The sequence below is a fragment of the Protopterus annectens genome, chromosome 8.part0 (genome assembly GCF_019279795.1).
Source record: "Protopterus annectens isolate FY-2018-M chromosome 8.part0, PAN1.0, whole genome shotgun sequence".
Lineage (NCBI taxonomy): Eukaryota > Metazoa > Chordata > Ceratodontiformes > Protopteridae > Protopterus > Protopterus annectens.
In genome coordinates this window covers 480,008,300-480,024,272 of record NC_056741.1, presented here as the reverse complement: position 1 = coordinate 480,024,272, position 15,973 = coordinate 480,008,300, and the positions used below count along the sequence as shown (strand labels likewise).

At 43.2% G+C, this 15,973-nt stretch overlaps 1 protein-coding gene across 3 annotated transcripts in view; it reads right to left on the bottom strand.

Moving 5' to 3' along the window:
- Positions 1–15,973, bottom strand: part of GRIPAP1 (GRIP1 associated protein 1) — a 2,851,684-nt gene that overhangs the window by 2,410,865 nt on the left and 424,846 nt on the right. For all 3 annotated transcript variants that reach the window (XM_044080007.1, XM_044080009.1, XM_044080008.1), the window contains exon 5: positions 15,152–15,259. In XM_044080007.1, coding sequence (XP_043935942.1) covers positions 15,152–15,259 — 108 coding nt within the window. The remainder of the gene's footprint in view (positions 1–15,151; positions 15,260–15,973) is intronic.

Sequence of the window (15,973 nt, the reverse complement as noted above, 5' to 3'; positions counted from 1 at the left end):
AAGAATCCTCATGTGCATACATCCCAGAGGAACTGCTATGAGCGTAGCTGCCATGGTGTCTAGGAGTTTCAGTACTTGATGGGCCAGTACCTTTCTTCACTGCAGAATGTCTGAGACCTGATTTCGGAGAGTGGCTATTCTGTCCAGGGGCAATCTTACTGTGGTGGTGGTAGTGTCTAGTTCTGCTCCGATAAAGGAGATACGCTGCGATGGCAACAACGCAGACTTTTGGAAATTGATAGTGATGCCTAACTGAGAGCAGAGGTTGAGAGTGTGATCCCGGGACAGAATTAGTTGATGCCTGAAGGCGGCAGTAAGAAGCCAGTCATCCAGATACAGAAACACTCGGAATCCTAGATGTCTCAAGTGAGCCGTAACCACTGCTATGCATTTGGCAAACACTCTGGGGGCTGTTGTGATTCCTAAGGGCAGTGCTCGGAATTGGTAGTGATTGGCTCCCAGCCGGAAATGCAGATGATCTCTGGATGGCCTGGCCATTTTGATGTGGTAGTATGCATTCTTCAGATCTATACAGCACATCCAATCGCCCACTCTGAGGAATGGGAAAATAGACTGAAGCGTGACCATCTGGAACCTTCTCCTTCTTTACAAATGTGTTGAGTCTGCTGAGATCCAAGATGGGCCTCCAGTCCCCTGTCTTTTTTTGGAACTAAAAAGAATCTGGAGTAAGTTCCGGATCCCATCTGGTCTGCTGGGACTGGCTGGATGACTTTTCCTGCAGCCTCTGGATTTCTATGGCTGCTTGATCCCTGAGACTGGATGGAACGCCTGGGATTTTTTTGCCAACAGGTGGATTTTCTAGAACTGGGATGATGTATCCTCTGGTAATGATGCTTTGTACCCAAGAATCTGTTGCAATTCTTAGCCAGGCATCTGGATACAATGTCAAGCGACCCCCGACTGCCTCCAGAGCAGGACAGTTTGGCCTCCTTTCAGGCATGCTGATAGGGCTTACCAAGGAACTGATCCCTGTCGCCCTGGTTTTGCGGACCCCCTCTGCTGCCGGGGCGGCATCTTCCATTATTGCCCCCTCCTCTGCCCCTGGAGGGGGGTTCACTACATGTGTTCTGGAAAGCTCCTTGGGACTTTCAGAACCACATTTTTCCACCTTTCTGCCCTTTGGGGTATGGTCTGGTAGGGGTGGAAAAACAGACTCCTACGGCAGATAGAATCTTTCCCTCCTGCTCACACCTAGTGAGAGTCTCCTTGACTTTGGGCCCAAACAGAGAAGAGCCATCATATGGGGTGTTGACAAAGATAGACTTGAAGGCTTCCACGAAGGAGCATAAGCACATCCAGGACCGTCTCCTAAGAGCTATCGCTGAACCCACTGCCCGACTCGAACCATCTGCTGCATAGGAAATGAGCCGCATGGATGAGTTCACAATGGAGTTAAGGGTATTAAGTTGTGCTGTCACTTTGTCAGAGACATCTCCATCTGTATTACCCTGCAGAGTATCTCCACGCTCTTTCAGATCATCTCTTTGAAGATGGGTAAAATGAGTCAAATAATTAAGCGATCGCACAGCAAATGTCGCAGAACTAAAGATGCATTTCCCGTATCTGTCCATTGTCCTAGAATCCCTATTAGGAGGATGGACAGTAGAATAGGTTTCTGACATCTCTTTCTTGGTGGCCGCCGCCACCACCATGGCATCAACGGGGACTCCCTTAGTGAGAAACATCTTGTCTTGGGGGGGGGGGTGATAAACTGCTGGGCCTCCTAGGGACCGGTTCCATAGTATCAGGAGACTCCCACGCCCTTCGAGCAACCAATTCCATCAACGTGTCGAAGGGCGGAGGTACTCAGGAGGTGGAAGGTTGAGACCCAAAGGCCTTCAGGAGCACCAACTCATCCTCAGAAGGGCTAACGGACTGCCAGTCATCCCTTTGCTTCAGGACTTCCAGGATATCCTCAAAGGAGATATCCTCCGAGGGGGACCGTGGGGACCCTTCCGATTCCTCTAAGTCGGTGTCTGATGTCAAAAACTCCTGTGGGGAATCTAAATGCCTCCTCTTGCATAATCTCTTCCTGGGAACCTCATCAGTGGGTGCGTCTGGTGAGGTCTCAGCAGAGCAAGGGTCACCCAATGGGGTTACCGGAGGCTCCGGGTCTCGACGCTTTATAGGGACCTGCAATGTACAGGCAGAAAGCGGCACTTTAGGGGAGGAAGAGGAAGGACCTGATGATGTGTGTGTCTTAAGACGACATAACCCTCCTCATGGCATCGAAGGCACCACTGCTCCGACCCGAGGAAGCCGGCGGTTCCGAAAAAGACGCCAACTTCCCCGGTGCCGAGTAAATGGGCTCTGAATCAGAGGACGGAGCTGAGCTCATCATCTGCGCTAAAGCCCCAAGAGGAAGGGTCGGAACAGACGCATTGTTTCGACTCTTCCCCCCTGGAAGTGACGAGAGTGTCGGCTCTGAGACTCTTCCAATGGAAACAAAGATGTCAGGGTTGATGGAACCAAAGGCACAGGAACAGGCCTCGGCTCTGAAGGCTCCACAACCATCAGATCCTCCTCCTCCGGATCCAAAAGCCCTGCTCAGCTCGGAGGAGGAGTAGTCACAGCCGGTGTGATGGTCTCAGGCCTCAAACCTTATTGGGTTGAGGCCGATAGCAATTTAGCCAGTGCCGGGTTCTCCAGAAGCATCTGCACCACCCGGTCCACATCCACATCAGAAACAGTCCTCGAAGAACGAGTCGAAGGAACTGAAGACACCACCGATTAAAGGATGGGTGACCTTAAAGTTTCGGAGACCGGCTCCAAGACAGGGGACCGGCTCCAAAACACCTGCTCAGTGAACGGCTCCAAAGACTTCGGAGCCGGCGACCGCATCTTCACAGTAAGGCTTGGAGCCGATGACCTGGGCTCCCAGGACACCTTCGAAGGCTTGGGAGGTCTGGTCCAAAGTCTCTTGAAAGTCTGGCTTCAGCAAGCCTCTATCTACCAGCTTCCTTCATTCTAATAAAACTCTACTGCTGAAGGAATGGCAGATACAGTAAACCTCCTAGAGGGAAACAGGCCCCAAACAATAAACACAATTTACATGGGCGTCTGTAATGGACATTTTCTGCCCGCATTTTGCACACTTCTTGAAGCCAGACTTCTGCTTTTCCTTAAGATCAGACATATTAAAGCTACAGAAACAGGAATAAGCAAACACGCTAAGCTCATTGTCAAGGAATACGGTTACTTACTAACCACACTGCACACATAAAATTATTAGCAGTCCTAAGTTGCCAGATCCCTGTACAACTATAGGATATAAATGCAAAGAACTAACAACTAACACACTCCTACGTATATATATATATATATATATATATATATATATATATATATATATATACATATATATATATATTTATATCTATAAAAGTATATATAAACCAAGGAATGGCCAAGGCCTAAGAGCAACTGCTCTGTAAACAAATGACTTTAAAGTAAGAATTTAAGAGGCTAACTCGCCCAAAAGTTATCAAAAGGGAAAATACTTTAGTTATTTAAAGATTTATAAGATTTATAAGTAGAATATTAGTTAAAACAAAAACAATAAAGAAAATCTACTGGCCCGAGCTCTCTGACAACCTTGCAATCAGTTGCAGCGAAAACTAGATCTGGGGTAGGACATAGAGCATTATGGGATAGGGGCCTGGCCTCGAGCTACTTTGAGATCTTTAGCTAGTAAAGCGGCCAACTCGGCCGTGTGTAAGAATAAACGTTGAGATTGAACAACTTCACATCTAAGGTTACCAAAAAAAAAAAAAGTGAGGAAGAAGGGGTAACAGATTATGATGTGAATGCATTTTGAACTTGGGCACTATCGCATACTGCTTTAAGAAAGAAAATCTAGAAGTGGTCTCCAGGATTTTTCTTTCTTTGGCATCAGACATATTTTGGAATAAAAACTGCTTTGCAAATGGGAACAATGAACTGTTTCTATTACCACCTGAGAAAGCATGTTCTGTAGGACTGGAATGAACATGGAGTTTCCATCTTTAACACTACTGAATAAGTCTCAGAACCCACATGTCTAAAACAATCTATTAACAAAAACAGAAATGGAGATTATAACTTTCTTGAAAGGATAAGGAACAACCGGGGGGGGGGGGGGGGCAAGGTCCTTTCCATGACTTATACAAATGTCCTGAGTTCTGGCTGGTTCCTGCTTTCTTGTTGGTACCTCCCTGCCATTGTCTTTTTAAACATCTGTTTACCAGCATTTTGCTGAGAGACTGTTTTGTTGTGTTTCTTGCCAAACCTGTATGAGGGATCAGAAAAATCTCTTGGAAAAAATTAGAGAAATTTCAGGGTTTTTTTTACCCCCCCCCCCCCCCCCGGGGGTAAAAGAAAAGTACAGTTTTGTACCTACCATAAATGTAGATGTTCGAAGATCCACATTGCTGCAGTCCTTACTTATGGGTAGTCCGCTGTCCTCGGTCGGCCCGAAAACCAAAGTATTAGGCTGACGTCGGTCATGGGCGCACAGCCCTGACATCAGAGCGTCAGGGTATAAAAGCGCATGACCGATGTCATATCCTCAGTCTTTTCTTGCCCCAGATGTCAGAAGGCCCTAAAAGAAAGGCCATAGCCAAAAAACAGAGTACCTTCCCAAAAGATATGCCCAACTACAGCCATCACCCAAACCATATAACCATGCTAAGCTACAGAGGGAAGGAGGGAGGGAAAATTGGACTGCAGCAATGTGGATCTTCGAACATCTACATTTATGGTAGGTACAAAACTGTACTATGTTCTTCATCTCACATTGCTGCAGTCCTTACTTATGGGTAGAATCCCAAAGCAACGGGAAAGGGAGGTTGGAAAAATCATAAAGCATTAGGGGCTGCTAAAATGCCCTGTAATATTGCAGTGGCAAATCCAGCCCTAGACTTAGAATAAAGAGGAAGGTGGTAATGTTTAGAAAAAGTATGCACTGAACTCCAAGTGGCTGCTTCCAAAATATCCTTTGTAGCTACCCCTTAGAAAGGCAGTAGAAGTTGCAGTAGCTCTAGTGGAATGAGGTCTGATTCCAGTCGGAATCTCCTTACCATGATGGGAATAACAAAAGAAATACAAAACCCAATCCATTTAGAAATAGTTTGTTTTGAAACAGGTCTACCCTGTGAACCCAAAGCAAAAGAAACAAACAACTGCTGAGACTGTCTGAACTCCTTGGTTCTGCTCAAATAATAACGCAACTGCCTGTGAATATCCAAAGTATGCAAAATCTTCTCCCTTTATTTTGAGGATTTGCATAAAAAGTAGGCAAATGAATAGTTTGGTTTAAGGCCACACTAGAAACCACTTTAGGCATAAAGGAAGGATTAGTGCAAAGATACCCTATCCTTATGAAAAATCAAGAAAGGCTCCACTGCCATAAGGGCCTGTAATTCAGAAACCCTTCTTGCAGAAGTAATGGCCAACAAAAAAGCAGTTTTCCATGACAAATACTTTAACTCGGCAGTAGCTGCAGGCTCAAAAGGTTGTAGAGTAAGCTTTTCCAACACAAAATTGAGATCCCAAGCAGGAGTAGGAGCTCACGGGGGTCTTATGTTCTTTGCCCCTCTGAGAAACTGCTTAAACAAAGGATGAGAGAATAAAGGAGGGTCACAGTCATAATTAGCCGAAATGGCTGCAGCATGAATCTTTATGGAGGAGAAGGACAAACCTTTGTCTAATAACTCAGTAAGATATTGTAAGGAAGCACTCAAATTAGGCTTGGAAACATCAAAGCCCTTCCCTTTGCTCTAAATAAAAAATCTCCTCCATTTATCAGCATAAACTTTCCTTGTACTAGGCCTCCTGGCCTCCAAAATAACATTCAAAACTTGCTGTGGAAGCTGAGAACCTCCAGAATCTAAAACAGAATATGCCAGGCTGTTAGATGCAGAGACTGAATTCTGACATTGAGAAAGTGATTGCCCTCCTGAGACAAAAGGTGTGGAATCAAAGGCAGAGGCCATGGAGGCTCTCGGACCAAACTCCTCAGTAGTGGGTACCAGTGTTGTCGAGGCCAATCCGGTGCTATCAGGATCATGGATGGCTTGTCTTGTCTGGCCTTCAAGAGAACCTTGGCCAGAAGAGGTAGAGGTGGAAAGGCATATACATGAAGATTGTTCCAACTGAATGACAGAGCGTCCACCTTCCAAGCTGTGGGATGAAACCTTTTTGTGCAAAACTTTGGCAACTGGTAATTTAGTGGAGAAGCGAACAGATCTATGTCTGGAGTTCCCCATGACACTGTCAACCTTTGAAATACCTGAGGATCCAATTTCCACTCGTGAGGATCCACTATTTGTCTGCTCAATACATCTGCTAAGGAGTTCTGTGCTCCTGGTAGAAATCTTGCCTGAAGATTGAGGTTGTAACTGAGAGCTGTCTCCCACAAAATCATCGCTTGTCTGCAAAGAGGGTGAATGAGTTCCCCTTGCTTGTTGATGTACCACATGACAGTTGTGTTGTCTGTTAGAATCAACACCTGCCCTGGGTGAAGTAAATCCTTGAAAGCCATCAATGCAAATTGTACTGCTAACATCTCCTTCAAGTTGATATGCAAATGTTGAAGTCTGGCAGGCCACGTGTCTTGCACCCATTTTCCATTGAGGTGTGCTCCCCAAGCCTTGTCCGAGGCATCCGTCGTTAGAATCTGACTCGCCTCTGGTCGGGTCACAGAGAGTCCCTTGTTTAGGTGACATTCCTGAGCCCACCACAAAAATTCCTTCTGAATGCAAGGAATTATCTGAATGACAGTGTCTAGATCCTGGCAGTGTTGTGTCCATAGATTTTTGAGATACCATTGAAGCTTCCTCATATGCAATTTGGCATTGGGAAGCACCAGAATACAAGATGCCATGAACCCCAAGGCTTGAAGGACTGTCCTTGCAGTCAGCCTGGACTGTAGAGACATTTGATGGAAATAAAGTGAAAGACTTCTCTGTTTGTCCGGGGTCAGAAAGGCCATCTGGGAAGCTGTATTCAGTCTCACACCCAGAAAGCACATGTCCTGCGAGGGTACTAGACTGGACTTTGTTTCGTTCACAGAATACCCTAGGCATCTTAACACTACCATCACATACTGTAGATGCTGAAGAAGCTCGTCCTTGTCTTGTGCAATAATCAGGCAATCGTCCAAATAAGGATAAATTTGTATTCCTTCCATCCTGAAAAAGGCTATCACTGGAGCCAGAACCTTTGTGAACACTCTGGGCAGTAGATAAGCCAAAGGGCAATGCAGAGAACTGATAATGTAAATTTCCAGCTCGAAAACGCAGGTACTTCCTGCATCTGGGCCTGATAGGAACATGAAGATAAGCCTCTTTTAGATCCAGAGTTACCATCCAGTGATCTTTTCCCAGCAGAGGCAAAAGCTGTTGTAATGTCAACATTTTGAACTTTGGAATGTCCAAATAAGTGTTGAGGAGAGATAAATCCAAAATCGGTCTCCACGTGTTCCCTTTCTTTGGTACTAGAAACAGGCGGGAATAAAACCCTAGACCCACTTCTGAAGGAGGAACTGGCTGTATGGCTCCCATGTGAAGAAGTAATGAAATCTGTTTGTGAGCCTCCATCCTTTGCCGAGGAGGAATGTCTGGCATACCTTTGAAAGGAGGCAAGGTATGGAAATAAAACTTGTAACCTTTGTTTATAATGTCCAACACCCATTTGTCTTGGGTGATTAAAAATCAATTTTGCTTGAAGAGAGCTAGCTTTCCTCCCAAAGGAGCTGCCAGGCAAGAAGAATCTGGCAGCTGAAAATGCAGGTCATTGGGCCCGTTTACGAAAGGACTGGCCCCTACCCTCACCAGCAGATTGAGCAGGCGAACTCCATGTTCTAGGCCTAAAGGTACTCTGAGCTCTGCCCCTACCACGCCTAGATCTACCCCTAGACTGGGAATCAGAAGAAGGGTACGTCCACCCCTTAGCCGGCCAATTTCTACTAAACTTAGGAGGTTGAACCTGCAAAAAATCTTTAACAGTCTGCATAGACTTAGCCTTGTCCTCCATTTTCTTCAAAACAGACTCCACAGGAGGACCAAACAAAACTTCGGACTGTAAAGGGCATCCAGAATTCTAGACTTAACATGCTCAGATAAATTCTGATCCTTAAGCCAGGCATGCCTACGAAGAACTGAACCAGTGGCAGCCACTCTAGAAGAAGCCTGCAAAGCATCAAAACCACACTGCAAAGAATGTTTCCCCACCTGTTCAGAAACATGCACCAAATCCTGCAATTCTTTACACTCTATGCCCTCTGCCAAAGCATCCACTTTAGATTTTAGCTGAGAAAGGAGGAAATTCTGATATTTCAACATATGAAACTGGCAATTTAAAGCCCTCATTGCTAAAGTAGAAGAGGTGTACACCTTCTTACCCCATCTGTCCAAAGCTCTAGCTTCCTTATCTAGAGGAACCGGATTCTTTACAACAGAAGCCCTAACACCCTTAGGCCCCTGACTAATAGTTTCTGGGTCCGCCCTAGGACTCTTATATAGGTATTTATGAGCCTCAGGTACCCTATAATACCTGTCCGGTTTAACTGGTGCAGGCGGCATAGAATCTGGATTAAATGAGGCCTCCGAGAAAACATCCTGAACAACATCCAAACAGGAGGAATAGCCAAGGGTCTGTGCTGTGGTAAAAACAAGAACTCTCTAAGCCTCTTTCTGGAATCTGAGTAATCCTGTCCTTCCCACTTAAAATGTTCCCTCATAGAGTGTAAGGTTTCTGAAAATGAAAAATCCTCTGGAGGGGAAGCAGAAGGAGTAGAATCCTCTGCATCGGAATCCGAATAAGGAGGAAAATCTTGAATATCTTCAGCAGAAGACTCAGAATCATCTGAGGCCTGCTCCAAAATTTCCAACTCTGGCTCTACCCTGGGCCTCTTATCAGGAGGGGGCATGAAACCTCTAATTAAAGTAATCAAATCTTCTGCCATTTTAAGCATATGCTTCTTAGGTACAGACCCTGAAGAACCAGAACTAACTCCAGAAGAAGGCAAAACAGACCTGCCCTTAGAAGGAGCCCTAGAAACAGTAGCAGAAGGCCTAACCCCCTTAGGCAAAGAAGGGAGAATAGTAACCTGAGAGGCCCCTTCAGCCTGACCTGACTCCTGTGAAGGCACATCCTGTACAATCAAGGTTTCCCCCTGAGACTCAACAGAAACTTCAGCCGGATCCACCTGTACCACTGCAGTCTCTAAAGGACCGGCGTCCAAAATGGACGAATCATCCTGTCTAGGCTTTACAGATTTGTCTTTACGCTTCTTCGTGGAAGCGGGCGTTGGAGGATCCGACGGCATATTATAATTACACCGTTTGCCAAAGACTAACCTAGCGCAATCTAGTCTTCTCTTAATAGTGCGCTTATTAAACCTAGCACAAAACCGACACCCAACTACGTGCTCGGTCCCAAGCAAGGGATACAAAGCGAGTGGTAATCCCTATGCGGTATCTGCTTCCCACAAGAAATACAATTATTCACTTTTTCTGACATCCGGTAAATAACTGAGGCAAGAAAAAACAAAAATGCACCCAACGGGGTACTTAGCCCAACTTGGTATGTCTGAAACTCCGAAAACGAAAAATTTCAGAAAGCCGAACGGCACTTGCAACGCTGCTTCTGCATCGGACCATGCGGCAAAAAAGACTGAGGATATGACGTCGGTCATGCGCTTTTATACCCTGACGCTCTGATGTCAGGGCTGTGCGCCCATGACCGACGTCAGCCTAATACTTTGGTATTCGGGCCGACCGAGGACAGCGGACTACCCATAAGTAAGGACTGCAGCAATGTGAGATGAAGAACATCCTGAAATTTCCCTGTTTCAGCTTATCCCCATTACATGTTTTGAAAATCTCTACCACAGAGGGTCATGAATTTAAAATCTCATTTTTATCATCATCTGGGGGAGAGGAGTTCTGAGAATGCAGTTAGGCAAACCACCTCAACACAGTGCCAGTGGCAACAGCTATGGACATAGAAACTACAGAGTCAAGAACACACTTTAAACAAAGAGAAGTGGACCAGAGAAACAGAAGAAACTGAATTACACAAGGGACATTTTTCTCCACAGGACAGAACTACAGATAAAGCATTCCTCATACTTTTACAATTAGTCAAAATCAACTTTAACATACAAGCCTGACAATTAAAAATTCTAAAAATTAAAATTGCTGAATCATACAGTTTTCCCACAAGCTTATCAATCATTTCACCATCCTCTACATAAGGAAAAGGATTAGAATTAACAAAAAACTTGGCAGCAGGTGGATTGACTGATGCTGCAGCTGCTGGGTCAGGTCTGGAATTAATGCTGGCTATGAGGGGAAACTACAGGCTGGACAAACATATCTTTTGATGCTGGTAGCACTGGGGGGATGGGAGGTGGTTCTGGGAAATCCAGTTGCAGCATTTCATAGTATATTCTGTGGGACTGAGAAGCGTTATCCCACTAAAATCACTGGCACATTCTGGAAACAGTCTCAGAGAAAGAGAATCCTTAATAGGAAGATTTGAATAATATGCTCTCCTCTCAGTGTGAATCAGAAATCTGAGGAGAAAAAAAATGCATCTTTCACAGCACATTCCTCTCCAAATTCAATTTCTTGAATCTCTTCAGGAAAAGAGGAAGCCCTTACTTCTCTATTTAGAAACCACCCAAAAATAAGGGACAGTAGCATGTACAAGACTGAGCGAGACTTAACAGACTACTCCTGTCGAGTAAAACTGGAACAACAGAATATACATGATTATTTATTTATTTATTTTTGACAGGAAAGAAAAGACAAAGGATATTAATGGCAGCAACAGCTTCCCAGAGATTGGCACAACATCCTGGCTAAATAAGGGCATCTTCCCTGCCCCTTCTCCCAACACAGACAACAGTGGCTCTCCCATGTCCACTGAGGGGACTCAGCTGCACCGGATATGGCTGTATGGGCAAAATCAATGGGATCTGAAGAAAAAGATGACTGGTCTCAGGAACCAGTGTTGGCCACACCAAAGTCACCCACCTGCGTCGGAGGCAAATAGCCTAGTAGGGTGGCAAATGCTGTTTAGTTAACTGTTTATTTTTTGTGGTTGGAATAAGGACAGACTGTGGAAACGGTATTTTGTTCCACAGTCAAGCCAAAAATGGTGCACCTTTCTCGAAGAAACTAAGCAGCACACACCAATAAAATTTAAAAATTAGTATAAATTCCTTTCATGAGTAAAAACTCAGTGAAAGTACCTTAATACACTTTATTTACAAGCCCCAAAAATGAATTTAAATATAGTTTACCCACAGAAAAAAATGGTTTTAGAATGTTCAAATCTACTTTTAAACTGTCCAACACAAAAGTGTGTTCCAGTTTAAAATATACAGCAAGATTGCTGACAGTAAATAGAAATAAATATTCCTTGCTTAAAATATATTTCCCTCAACAAGAAAGTAAATTTAGATATGGAAAATAATGTGGAAGGTTTTTCCTCAAAGGGAACTTATTTGCCCAGTAACAGAACAGCACAAGTCAACCTTCAATCCTCAAAAGCCTGCAGAGGAGTGCTCTCTTCAGCGGCAGAAAAGCTCTGAAAGGTTTAGGGTCCAAACCTGTCTTTTTAGTCAGCTCAGCTTGCAATGACATGCACAGTTTGGGCATGTGGAAGGTATCTCAAAGCTTTGGAAGCTGGCCAGCTGTTACAGTCTATCCAGGATATAACCCATATAAGCTTAGGGTACTGCTGCAGTGATCAATATGAAGAACAAAGATCAATTACTTCTGTAATGAGGGTTACGGCAGTGATATATTACAAGTATATGAAATACAGCAAAGCCGACGTGTCACCAAGAACACCAAAAATATGGAAAGATGTCAGTTTTATATTCAGAAATACACAAAATTCTTCAGTCATGATTAATGAAATCCAGTATTACAAAAATATTTATTTATTTATTATTTATTTTACATTTGTTGACCGGGCTAGTCCAACTGGATACATGTCCATTTTCAGTAGAGGCCCGGGGAGATAAGCTTCAAACTATGCTAAGTAACAATATTACAAAGAATAAATGAAAAAAATGAAATAGACAATAAAGACAGAAGACAAAAAACACATCAATTAAAACATTCATATACATTTTCTTCACTGATTGTATTTCGGAAAGTCCCCCCCCCCCCCAGTTTAAGCAGATGATAAAGGGATAGACATTTGTCTTAGAGAAAAGAAGGAAAGGCGAGATGGATTAAGGTGGTTACTGGGTATGTTAAGGAGTATACCCCACTAGAAAAACAGAAAGAGATACATATAAGGCTGAAATGCAGGTGCTTGGAATAGGGGGAATAATCTTATTTTATGTAATACAGGGTAGTTTGCAGGCACTAGAAGACTAGAGAAGATTAAAGCCAAAGAGCGACATTAGTAATTAGGTTTGGTTATTGAATGAGGATGAAAACAGTAATACCACATTTAGTTTTAATCTGGGTTAGTGCATGGGCAAAGCCACTGGGTTTTAAGGAGTAGTTTCATTGGATTCTTGAAGAGTGGTAATGGTGAAAGTAATCGTAGATTGCTGGGAAGCCTGTTCCAGAGTCTCCCTACTGAATTAGAGAAGAGGTGGTCTCCTGCTTTGTTAAAGGATTTCTGGATGGTTACTTGTAATTTATTTCGCTGAACAAAGGGTAGTGAGATTACTATAGGGAGAGATTAGGCTACTGAGAGAATAGGAGTGTTGGTGGGCTGATGTAATATTTTATGGATGATAAGTTGTTGAAAAAGTATCTGGTTTTGAAGTTCTAACCAACTAAGCTGTTTAAGATTTTTAAAATATCAAATTTTCCAATGCAAACGGACCTCTAACAACCTATAAATATCAATATTTATTGGCATGATAATTACCATATATTTAATTACTGCCAGTTTAAAAATACCAAATAAAAATATTAGTGTTCTCATTTTTCTCTGTGAAACAAAGGCAGTAGCTATAAAATGCTCAATTCCTTTCCTTGTCTCCTTTTTTATTTTCATCTCCTTCTGCAGATCCAGTTGAGCTTGGGGCACGTTGACTGCAGTTGAGACAGGTGAGGGAGAGATCTCCAACCACCCCCCTTGCTTGTCCTGGGCCTATTCCACAGGGTGGAAGTGGCTGCTCCACCCCCATGGGCACTCTGTGGCATGGCAGTCTGGAAAGCTGCCGTCCTGAGCTTGAGGACCTGGTGGTGGCTGCAGTGCAGAGGAGGTGGGACCTATGATAAAGTCTCCTTCAGTGGGTGCAACATACCCCTTTGCAGCTCCACTTTCTGTGCATCCTTCTCCTCTTACACAAGTTGTCATTTTCCCTTTCCCATCATATCTCTCTCTCTTTATATATATATATATATATATATATATATATATACACACACACACACACACACACACACACACACACACACACATAAAAAAACAGAAAGAAAAGCTTACTATTTTAAGCATCTAAATATATCAATAAGAAAGTGTTAAAATCTAAAATCACAAAGTATTTTTTTTTTTTAAGCTGACCCTTGGAGAAGATGGCCTTTGGTTCTGTTGCACATGAAAGTTTATTAGCTAATAATTTACAACCCGCCCCAAAAAAAGATCTGGATGAAATCCACCAAATAAGCGGCAGGTTACTGTCACAGAGATAAAGCATCCAGAAATGACTATACAGACAACAGTTCTGAAATACGCAACAACCACTGGACTGCATTGCTTTGGAAGTAGGGTCTAAGGGCCTTAAAGGAACACCAGTCTTTGCAAAGGTTATTGGAATTAGCATCAGAGCATAAGCATAGTCTCTTACTCACTGAAAGCCAAGGAGAGAGGGTCTACATCTGCAGCATAGGATGTGATGAATGTCTTCCAATCACACACAGGAAAGAACAAACTGGCATACTGCATATCTGCATCCCCACAGAAAATTATGTGGATTAGACTGATAACCCCAAAAGACAGGGGAAACAGCAATAACAATACAAGACCAAAGCAAGTGTTCTATTAACCCTAAAGGAACAAACAGAAAAAAAAAGCCCCAGCAGTAAGACTAACAGCCTCTTTCCTACACCCTAGACCGCTTATTTAGGTCATCACTCATTCAGTATAATGACTCTATAAATGCCTCAAGTCATTAAGAAATATAAACAGTCACAAATGTTGGGTAATAAGGCTGACGACCTTAATTACACAAAGTGCTCTGCAGAACCACAGTTAAAATGAGAATGGAAAGTTGCTCTCTGGCTCTTGGTTCTGTATCAAGGTTAATACCAGAAGACATCAATAGTAAAGTCTGAACAAGTTCAAAGCATGTGCTAATTTCTTTTAGTTCAGAACAGACTATGCATGATGCTTTTCTGCCCAGCAAACAAAACATGCCCACAATGAATCCCTTGATACTTTATTTCTTTACATTAACCTGTATGCTCATATTAAATATGTGCAGTTTTAAGTTTCTTCTCATGGTTATGTTTTCTGCTGTACAGCTGATGCACTTGTAAATGTGTTGATATATTTTTACTCTGGAATAGACTGCTGATACATGTCAGGCAGAGCGCCTCTTTGGCCCTCTTCAAAAGGAACCTTGATGATTGGATGGGAGATAGGAAATTCACCCTGGGGATCACGTCAGTCGCCCTGCTAGACAAAGGTCCAGGGAAGTAAATACTGTGGGAAGAAATAGCCAGGGAATTGTTATGGCTAGGCTTGTATAGGCCCTAGGGCCAATAGCCTAGTACCAACCTACGAACCTATTTATTTATTCTTATTTAACAAGAAGGTCGGACTTGGAACCAAGCTAATTTTCAGCGGAGGCCCGGGAAGAAATGTTCCAGACGTATGTCTTTGTAACATGGGAGAAAACTGGAACACCTGAGGAAACCCACATGAATGCAGGGAAGACATACTGACTCTGCACAGAAGGCACCCCAGCTGAGAATCGAATCAGAGAACCTCTTGCTGTGAGGCGACAACACAACCAACGCACCACTGCACCGACATATATATACAATATGCTGTACTTCTCTGCAACTCACATTTACCTGAAACCAACTGTGGTTTGGTGCTCCAAACAAAATCAGCATGTTGTTTATTAATATTGCTCAAAAATATATATAATTGCTAAAAGTACCTTGGACAGCTCTTCCATAAGAGTGCTGTTCTGAAGCCGGAAGTCCTCTTCCTGGCTATGCAGTTTCCCTTGTAACATCTCATTTTCACTCAGCAGGGCATCCACTTCCTATGAGGTAAAGGTCAAAAATTAGTATACAATTCTTTCAGTGATGACAGCATGATTTTAGTCAAGACTGTCATTAAACATACAGGGTAAAAAGTTCAAATACTTGATGCTGCAGTAAACAAGTTTCCCAGAAAGATACTTCAACACACATTCTGATACAAAGAGGTAAGGGCAATTATGACTCTGCTGAAATTTAAAATTGGCATTTCATGTCTAAATGTTAGCAGTTTTACCAATTAAGCAATGCTGTTTGCTATCACAATATTTCAGTTTAACAAAGCTATTAGAAAATGAATACACACCTTTCTGACTGAGAAGTTAATTCAATAAACCTGTCAAGATTTTTATAACTACCGAGTCATATTAGATAACTGCCAGCTAACCCTGAAATGAGGTTATAAAAAACTGTGCCTCAGACAACATGAGAAGAGAGCTTGAATTAATTCAGCAGGTCAGAAAATTAGCCCGGTTTAGCTGGAGGAGCAGGAGTTGAGGAGGAAATAGAATAGCACCCTATTCCATTTTAGAAACATGGCTTGATTTTCAGCAGTCATGCTCACCAGTCAAATGTGCACCACTATTCTTTCAGGATTCAGTACAGAAAAATTAATATGTGAACAATTTGTTTCATCTTTCCAAGCTGTATCCTTAACTAATTCTACCTCCTAACTACCCCAACCCCACAACACCTTATTAAGGTGTGCTAATCTTAAC